General features: G+C 35.1%; 1 protein-coding gene across 1 annotated transcript; it reads left to right on the plus strand.

Moving 5' to 3' along the window:
• The first annotated feature begins 669 nt into the window (after nt 1-669).
• Nucleotides 670-8,552, plus strand: LOC107591003 (plexin-C1-like). The gene is made up of 15 exons (XM_016279993.1): nt 670-1,548; nt 1,681-1,806; nt 2,087-2,221; nt 3,602-3,702; nt 3,827-3,938; nt 4,034-4,193; nt 5,143-5,254; nt 5,347-5,440; nt 5,628-5,666; nt 5,783-5,916; nt 6,013-6,192; nt 7,405-7,522; nt 7,771-7,938; nt 8,094-8,255; nt 8,415-8,552. The coding sequence occupies exons 1-15, from the start codon at nt 670-672 to the stop codon at nt 8,550-8,552; spliced, it is 2,658 nt and encodes an 885-aa protein (XP_016135479.1).
• Nucleotides 8,553-10,709: the final 2,157 nt, after the last annotated feature.

A 10,709-nucleotide genomic window follows, 5' to 3' on the forward strand; every position in this document is an offset into this window, starting at 1 on the left:
GAGACACACTAATACAATTACAGCTCATGCGTTGAGACGCAATCCATCAGAGAGCGATAAAAATAAAAGTATGGAGAGACTGCTATTTATAGCCATATATTTTTGCCATGCGTTACATGAACCGAAAAGGTAAAAAAAAAAATGTTTCATGGTATTTTATTTAGCTTGATATAACATCAACAATCAAAGAAGTAGTAGTATGTCCCAAAACTAATAGCCTAATTTGTTTTTACATATACAGATGTATGCTTTCCCTTGTCTGCGAAGTGAATTATACAAGATGGGTGACAGGTTTTGTGATATTTGCATCAGGACAAAAACCAATATGAATATTATTATTAAACACGTTGATCTTGTACTTCGCAAAAATCTCCTTCCCCTTGATGTCATAAGTTACATTTTAAAACGATTAAGCATACTTTTTATTTTAATTTTGTGAATTTTGATTATTTTTAACTTTCACTCAAGTAACTGTTTGGAAAGTTTGTCTTCGTTTTAGAAATCAAAATGTCTGTTGTTGCTAGACCTCCGCCCTCATCTCACAGCACTACTTCACATCCACCCACTTCACCCTTATACTCATCTGAGCGCAGTTGATCTCTGTGACAAGATCTCATTATCAAATACACTAGTAGGCCTACCCAACTGCTCATTTACTTATTAAATACGATGGGAAGATACTTACTTGGAATACTTTTACTTCTGAAATATTGCATTTGCAGTGATATGCAGGACTTTGATGGAGACATCAAGGACTTTGTAGTTGGTGACAGAAAGTTATTTGTTCTTACTGACCATCGACTACATCAGATGAGACACGATCTATATGAGGAGAAGAGGAAAGACATCACTAGAGTTAACATTCTGGTGGCTTTTGATCTGAACGGCACCCTGATAACATGTGGGACTTTTGAAGATGGATATTGTGAAGTTCTTGATATAAATGACATTACTGACAGTATTCATTATGAAAGTAATATATTGGTAGGACCGCGACAGAATGAGAAATCTGTTGCCTTCATAAGTGGTAGGTACCTTTTGGTTGGGAAAAAGGATGACGATGTAAAAGCTCAAGATACCATATATTCTGTTGTTAGCTTGCGGAGCACTTTAGAGTCTCAAAAAGGTGGGATTTTCTCAAAAACAGCGGAACTATCAGATGCCGTCATTCAGAGCACAACGAGAGATGTGGAGTTTGTTGATGGATTCCAGAGAGTTTCGCCCTCAGAATCCTATTTATTTCTCAATGCAAAGACTGACAGTGAGAGGAAAGTGCTCGTCCTGTGGATGAACAGCTCTAAAGGGAAAAAGATAGACATAATCAAATCCCTACAGGCTGCAACGATACGATGCTGCAGTGATAAAGTTCGTCCAGTGCTCGTCGCCTGCACCGTTATTCCCTCAGTGAACCGTGTTATTTGGGCAGGTGTGTTCAGTGCGCAGAATCAGCAGGATCCGGAGAACAGCGCGCTGGCTCTGTACGACATCAGTAACCTTCAAGGCCGAGTGAAGGGCTTCTGCGCTTACGGTGAAAAATGTGATTCTGAGGTTGGAAATTACTTGTATACTTTTTAAACAGTATTTTGCTTTACAGAGACTTGAATAACATTTGTAATAGAATACATGTTGCATGATAAACGTAATTCACTGTAGTATTCACTAATGTTGTTTGTGTTTTAGAGTGGTAGTGAACTTCAGCCACTCTCTGTGGTGTTCAAATACAGCTCAATGTCAGCAGTGGCAGCAACGAGCATTGAATCCTGGATTGTGCTGTTCATAGGAACCAGTGATGGCCAACTCATAAAGGTCTGCCTCGTATTCTATTTTTCACTAGTTTCTTAAATGTTATCATCTCTAGTTACAAAACACTGAGGGTATAAGTAGCCTGTGAATTTGTGGGGCCTTGTTAAAATTATAAGGCTTAAAAATTATTTTAAAAAAATATTCTTTGTGGAATCTGTGAATAATAAGAAGTGTACTTCATATCCCAGCAATGAACAGCGAAATTAATAAATTGCATGAATAAAGCACCAGTTATATAATGATTTGGCTAAAGTTTGGATAATGCTGTTGTTTATATTTTTAGCTGATGTTGGATGAGAAATTCACACCAGGATGTCCAATAGTGCTGTACAAATCTGATGATGAACGAGCAGTGCTTCCCAGAATGCACTTTGATCCAGTAGATTTCAAACACATCTACATCGCTCTGAAGAAACAGGTGAGATTTACAAATGTACAGTCAATAAAATGTGTCAACACTGAAAACACTTTATTTTTTAATTGCTTACTCACTAAACTAAAAGTTGTACTTGAGGCACACTCAGTGAAACCATTCATTCATATACTGAATCTTCAGACCAAGTCTGAAAAAAACTGTTTTTCCTTGCATTTTTGCTTCCAGACCTTTGTAAATATATATTGAATATTCATACAGGTCAAGTCACCTTTATTTCAACACGTTTTTTTTCAACTGCTTACACACATTTTCAAAACTTTGCCTCTTTTTTTTCAAAACTTTACACACAAATCTGAAGAACTACACACAAAATGCAAAATGCCTCACATCTCTTGCAAAATGAAGCACTGCATTCAAAATATCACAAACACATCTCAAAAGCAAACATTTGCAAACACTTTTGCCATAATATTAATTCCTGTTAGATGTTTGTGTGTTACATAGAAAATTGTGTGTTGTCGTGTTTTGCAAAAAGTGTTTTTATGAAATTGAAAACTGAGTCAAAGGCCGAGAATTAGTGTATGGTTTTGCAGATTTGGTGTGAGGTTCTGGTGTTTGAGTGTCAGGTTTCAGAAATTGTGTGACAAGTAAAGATTTTGTGTGTAAGCAGTTGAAAAATCTGTAAAAGTTACATTTATACCTTTTATATTTTTAAGTTACCGATACGGACATTTTAAGTACAAAGGTGTACCTACTGAAAAGTGACAGCTTTTGTACCTTCTTTTCTAAGAGTGTGTAATGAATGATAGAGTACAATAGAGATTGTTTTAAAGCAGTAGAAATAAATTCAAATGGACAAACTCCTGTGTGCTCCACTGCACACTGAACATAAAAAAGACACAAGATAGTAGTGTTGTAGTGATAGTAGGCGTGTATATGGCTAATCATTTGGTGTTGTGTAGAGTTACTGTGCAAAAACACCATTTTTATGAGAGTTAAAATAGTTTTGAAAGAAGTATTTGCTTTTGCAAGAGATGTGTAATGTTTTGAATGTTGTGTATTGTGGTTTTGTGTGTAGAGTTTAATACCGGTATATCGTGACACCCCTATTAACATTATAAGTCTATACATGGTATATTATAAAATCTGAGTGCTTTTCTTTGTCTTTCTTTCTTTTTAAATGATGTGTGCACCATACCTTGTGTTATACTCTGGCATCTAATAATTATAAACTATACTGTAACACTGCTGCAATGTGTTTTAATAGAGCTGCAGAAGGAATGACTGTAATTTTGTAGTTTTTTTCTGACTGCTATAATCGATCTCTCTCTGTTTTTTGTTAAAATTTTCCTTATTTCAAAAAGTTGTGTGAACTCAATTTTTTATTTATTTTTTTGCTTTCTGCTCATGTCTTTGGTGTAGTTAAGAAGAGTGTCTGTGGTTGAGTGTGCTAAATACAGCACTCTAATAGACTGCAGAGCTGCTCTGGATCCTCTCTGCGGCTGGTGTGTGAAAACACAGAGGTCAGATTAACATATGTTGCACTTACAAGTAAAAAAGAGTTTAATATGCTAGCTAGTTTAAAAAAATCAATAGCTTATCCAACCTGGCATAACAACTCCAAATGATATATTTCTGCTCGTCTAGATGCTCCACCCAAGATGAATGTTCGAAATCTTCATGGGTGTCCACCCCAAAAAACTCCCTTCAGGAAAAGCTGTTTTCTTTTCAGGTTTGGGCAGAGAAATCTTCCAGCAAGGTATAATTATATTAACTTCAAATAAAACCATTTTTCATTGCATTGAAAATATATTAGCAATTTCTACTGACCAGTCAATGCCCATTCCTACACAGATTACTCTACATCTTTCCTTGAGTCTGGAGAGCACAGGAAATCCCACCTTCTCATGCACCTTCACCACAGGAAGTGTAAAACTGTGTGACGGGTCTGATCTGAATGCAGTTTTTCCAAACTGCAACTGTAGTTTTTCTGACCAGCTACTATATACTACAGGTTGGTTCTCTGTCAGTGTAGTGGATTGGTGTTGTGTGCTTTGTATTCAATGTGCACACGTACCACACTTAAAGCAAGGTTTTATTGTCCTCAATAAAATCCAGCCACTTTATTCTATATACACACTATTGCATTAAAAGCAGCTATAGTATGCATGCAGCTGACATGTATAACAGCAGCATTTCAGTGGAAATGGCTCTGACACCACAGCGCATATCCAAAGAGACAGAACAGAGTTTCCAATGGCATTATTAGACAGAATCAGATGATAAAGCAGTCATTCGATTTCTCCTATGTGTGCAAACTAACAAGCCCAAATTCTGTAAACAAGCCCTACAAATTGAGGAAGAAGAAACAAGCTTAAAATCACAAATAAGTGAACTTGGCAACTGCTGCTCTTACATTAAAAATAATGGGAAGGAAATTAGCACAAGCTAAAATAAATTGCGAGAATAGAGAACTCATAAATCAGCAATACATAATTTATGATGACAACCTTTAAAGTTTTTGCCTATGATTTCTCACTTACACGCAAGGACTAGTAACATTGATTCAATAATATGTGTGCGTCTTTATGTTGTGGGGAGGAAATTATAATAAATTATGTGACCGCAGAGCATATCTACATATCTTGTTATTTCCTTTCACTCTCTCAGCAATCGTAACCATGGTAGCTTCATGACACATCTGAAACCAATATATTTTACTATAAGGTATCTCATAAGCTAAACTTTTTTTCCAAGTATCTCAAAAAAAAAAAAAAGCAAAATAAATGAGACTAGCTGTATGCAATGTAAGTCACTATGGATGTCTGCTAAATGCATAAATGCAGTACCAACGTGAGAAGTCCTGATCAGTCTGTCTGGGTTTATTCTGCAGTATTGGCTATCTGTATCCAGAAAACTTTTTAAAAAATGTTATCATCATTACTTTTTGATAATCCGTTAAGGTTTAAACATCTCAGCTGAAGTGGCTCTTGGGGATCAGAAGATCACAGAGACACTGGTGCTGAAAGACTGCCTGAATATCAAAGATAATTCACCAAGTGCTTCTTATACACAGTAAGAAGAGCCTAAAAGAGTTTTAAAATAAATTATTAATTTAAAAAATGCCATGCAGTGGTTTAACACGACACGTTTAACATTAAATGCAGGTGTGTTCAGTGTATCTCAGCTGGGTGTCACTGGTCCTCATCCTCCAAGCGTTGTGAATGGGCACATGGACCTGGACCCCAGTTAAACATACAGGTGAGACAATGTGTAACCTACAATCCACTAATTCAGTATATGTGTACTGGGAAATAGCATGCCTTCATAAAGTGTTAAGAGATATTCTCTTTAATCTCATAAAGAGATTAATTTATTCTTGATATCAGAAATACCATTGCACTGGCTGAAGAAAACTCACATTTCTCTGTCTTTCTCCTCTCTTTAGGATGCATGTAATGATGTGCTCTATGAGATGGAATATGAAGTAAGTGTCATACCGAGTACTAAGGATTTTGCTTTATAAGGACCAACGGTCATGTTAAATGTACTTTTAAATATGTTTGGTTGCATCTTATATCCTCACACTTTGATGTCCTGTAGAAGCCAGATATTCTGTCTCTGGAGCCGAACAAGGCTTCTTTCCATGGCAGAAACAACGTGTCTTTAAGAGGAAGGAACCTGGAAGCTGTTACTAAAATCCGTATTCAAGGGGATCTGGACTGCATTCCTAAAGAGTGAGATTCTGTGTGTTTGTGTTTAGTGGTACATATGAATGTGTGTATATTCAGATAAATGATACTGTATATCTGCACATGAATGCTTCTCTTCAGATCTCCAGTGTTCGATCGCTCCAGTGACACTTTAAGGTTCCACATTCCTCCCAGTGGAACTAAAGGAACAGTGAAAGTGTGTGTTGTTACTCCTGACGACCGTTGTCATGGTAACAGCATCATCACTTACAGTTCTCAGCCCAGCTGCACTGGAATACAGCCCACAGTCAGCTGGTGGAGGTCAGACAACTGTCTAATCAGCATTTGTTTTTCTATCATATCAGTTTTTCATTTAAATACACTGTAAAAGAAATTCCGTAAAATTTACGGTAAAAAACCGGCAGCTGTGGTTGCCGGAATTTTACCGTAAAAAATACGGTAGCAACGTTTTAGGTTTTACGGTTTTAACTTAAATTTACAGTTAAATACAGTAATTTCATTAACTTATAATGTTAATATACCAACCTTATTGAAGTACTGAAATCTGTTTTGTAACTTTGTAATACACTGATAACCACCAAATGCAGGTGCTGATGAGAAAGTCACATGATGAACCAAAGCCCATCACAAGCAGCTTTTAAATATTAACATATATAGAAGGTGCACAGCGTCATTCACACAAACACTAAACACCACCATGGTAACACACATGAAACTGAAATAATGCAATAAACATTCATTTAACAACATTAGGTCTAACACACAACCCTAATATACAAAACTGATAAGAAAAAACTAAGAAGAAACATAGTTATTTCAACAAAAAAACATCAAATTTGAAATGTAACACAGGGAATTCTGGGAATGTCAATTTACGGTTATTCACTGTAAATTATACGGTATTTTTCAATTCCAAAAACGGTATACTACCATCAAATTTATGTCCAATACATGTAATGTCCAATACAGTTTTTCAGCGTATATAGTAGGGGAATTTACCGTTAACCATTTAACAGGTTTGTACTGTAGCATTTTTACAGTCTTTTACCGTTAAATTCACAGTCATTTTTTACAGTGTACTATATAATATTTAATATATTATTTATTGTATATTAATTTATTTTTATTTATAATAATAAGGACTACTATTTTATTACTTTTTTATACCATATATTACACTCTTTAAAATAAAGGTGCTTTAAAAGGTTCTTCACAGTGATGCTATAGAAGAACCATTTTTGGTTCCACAAAGAACCATTCAGTCAAAGGTTCTTTAAAGAACCATCTCTTTCTTACCTTTTTATGATCTGAAGAACCTTCTTTCACCACAAAGAACATTTGGTGAAACAGAAAGGTTCTTCAGATGTTAAAGGATCTTTATGGAACCTTTTAGACAAAAAGGTTCTTCTATGGCATCGTGAAGCACCTTTATTTTTAAGAGTGTACTGAGTTGCCTCTTCCCTGATTCTGGAGTCTGCTTTCTTGACTAAATTGTTTTAAATATTTCTTCAGTGGTGGAAGGAAGATTCGTGTTCAGGGGAGCAATCTGGAATTTGTTGAGTCAATTAATGTCAGCAAGCAGTCATATTCTCAACATGTTCTGAAAACACAATACAACACAAGCTCAGGGGTAAGACGTGTGCGTATTACTCCTGCATTAGGCTAAAAATGAGCTTTACCCTAAAGAAGATCCAGTCTAGCAGCTTACAGCACTGTCATATGGAGATCAACAGTCAAACACGAGTTGTAGTTTATCAGATTGTTTAATTACTTTGCTAATATAATTGTCAAATGTAATTCACTGACTGATATTTATTCATTCAAACAAAACATTATTTACTCTATTCGCAGCTTACATGTAGCTTCTCTCTTTCTCAGGACGTGTGGTTTCACTCCCACCATTGTTCTTATTCTGAATGTGGTTTATTCAGCTTGAATGTTGGGAACTCCAGTGTGGACTGTAAGTATTTGTCCTTCGAGTATAATCCGAGATTCACTGGATTCACCACCTTACAGGTGGCCAATGATCTACAGGTGAATATTAAGGTGAGTTTAACATCAGTGTACAGTCCGCATGTTGTGGCATGCGTAGGTATTAAAAAACTTCCAGTAAATATTATTATTGTGAGCAGTCAGGGTTTCTGCACATCAGAATGTGAAACTCACCACCTCCAAACCATGCCACACTCTCTGTTTCTCAGAAAAGGGCAGATATGCTGAATTTGAGTATGAATGAGGTGACTGTGACGGGTCTACATGGAGATCAGAAGTATCAGTGTGTTCTGGAGATTATTGAGTCCTATTCTGTTATCTGTAAGATTAAAGGAGAATTTGGAGCCATCTCAACAGTGGACAACCTCAGTGTAAGTGTGTTTTGATATGTTCTTGCAAATGGTAAATGTAATGCTGTCTCTCAATAGATTATGGGAGGGAGAATCTCTACACTGTTAAGTTTATTATAAATCTTTGTCTACTTTATGAGATATTTTATGAGTAGGAGATTTCTTTCATTGTCATTTCAGATCAGCGTTGGGGAATTTTATATCATCCTACGAGAAGAAAGACCAGAGTATTTGCATTTTTTTTCTATAGTATTTTCTTTAATATTCTTATTCTTTTTTCTTATCTTTTGCATATTATTATTTATTTTTCGGGTTTAATATAATAGCTAGTCTGTTCTCCAGACAGCAGGTGGCGCTTTATACTTACATATTATGATATGATGCAAAAACATGGACTGGTCTGTTATTTATCACTGTAGTACAATTATTTTGCATTAGAATGCTTTGATTGTATATCTTTCATTGTTCTCTTATTCACCTAATATGTAATAATATGTAATCAGTATAGTGTAAAACAAAGTATAATTAAATAAAACAAAATTCCATGATCATTTCAAAGGCCTATTCAGATTATTACTATAGTTGCATGATTTAAATCAGCTATTAATCCTTTCAGGCATATCATTTTATTTAAACATTACTGGCATGAATTGGTAATACATTTTATTATCAAAATAACTCCCAAATGCAATATAAATATACTTAATATCTGAATATAATACAGAAAACTTACCATAAAATGTTAAGATTTTATTGCATAATTATTGTGGTACATTTTAATTCTGTAACATGTAAGGCTGTGTGCAAAAATAGACCTAGTTCAGCAGAAAAACTACATCTACACCAAAGGCTTGTATGTGCTACTTTACCAGTGCCTACACAACAATCAGAATTTCACTAAATGGAAATATTCCTTCTGAAAGGGTGATAAAAGAAAACAAAATGAGAGGCAGAACAAATAAAAACACCAAAACCCAATGCCTGCTTTGAATGTTACTATGGCACATGATTTATTTGATGTTAGACATAATTTCTCTATTATTCTGCTAATAGAGTCACTGCAAATTACATTTGAAAAGAAGAACTGCTTCAAAGAACTCAATTTACCATAATTATTCTAGCAGAAAAGCATCATTAGTGCACTGATGATAGAGCCCACAAATACACAAAGATACACACTCATGCAATTACAGCTCATGCTTTGAGACACAATCCTTGAGACAGTGATAAAAATAAAGGTATGGAGAGACTGTTATCACTATAGCAACAAGACGAGCCGCATTCCTGAGTTCTTCGCTTGGAAGGATCAATAGCACATTATTCACTCCTTCTAATGTTCCAGGAAACCTGAAGCGTTTTCCAATAGGCAGAACCACTTCTTCTTAATTATGTATTTTTACACAGATCATTAGTCTGAGGGGGTACATTTTTATTTCACCCTTAGTTTATATTAAGATTCTTATTTTTAAAAGAAATCTCTTATGCTCACAAAGGCTGCATTTATTTGATTAAAAACAGTAGAGTTTTAAAATATCATTTATTCCTGTGATGGCATTTTCAGCATCATTACTCCAGTCTTCAGTGTCACATGATCCTTCAGAAATCATTCTAATATGCTGATTTGGTGCACAATTATTATCAATTATTATTGGTGCTCAATTATGAATAATGGTTCTTATTATTATCAATGTTGAAAACAGTTTTTGCTCTTTAATATTATTGTGGAATTTTCTTTCAGAAATCTTTGAAGAATTGAAGGTTCAATAAACAGCATTTATTTGAAATTGAAATCTTCTGTAACATTATAAATGTTTTTACTGTCATATTTGATCTTGCGCAATAGAAGCATTAATTTCTTTCTTTCTTTCTTTCAAATCTTACCCCAAATATATATATATATATGAATTTACTGATTCAGCTTTCACATCAGCAAAAGAAACGCATCAGTTGGCAAGCCCTTCAAGGAATTCGAGCATCAACAGAAAAATCACTGTGCTCACACACACATAAACACTCCCCTCGATCACAGCGGAGAAAGAAGCAGGCCTGAACTCTCAGAAATTAACCCTGCTGAGGATTTTGGGAAAAGGGCATCTGCTTCCAATAAGCCCTGGTTAATACTTGTTATCTGCACATTCAGGGGTATGGAGATTTCTCAGAATCCTCGTCCTGAACCTCGCCTCAAAGACACAGCATCACAGGCTGTCACCACGTCCCTGAGGAGACCCCAAGAGATTTATTTGCAGGAATAAATAGAAATATGGAAATATTTATGAAACTGAAAATATGAAAAACTATAAATATGTTTTATAAGCCTAACTAAATAGTGCTTATGAGAGCAGAGGACAAGGTGTTCTGTTTTTGTTTGGAAGGACTGTGCATGTTTTAATGAGCTTGTTTACCAAGAAAGAGATTTTATTCAAATTAATAATACTATTTTTAATACTAATTCTACCATCAAGACTTTCCGTTTCA

The sequence above is a fragment of the Sinocyclocheilus grahami genome, unplaced genomic scaffold (genome assembly GCF_001515645.1).
Source record: "Sinocyclocheilus grahami isolate Dianchi unplaced genomic scaffold, SAMN03320097.WGS_v1.1 scaffold8.1, whole genome shotgun sequence".
NCBI classification, from domain to species: domain Eukaryota; kingdom Metazoa; phylum Chordata; class Actinopteri; order Cypriniformes; family Cyprinidae; genus Sinocyclocheilus; species Sinocyclocheilus grahami.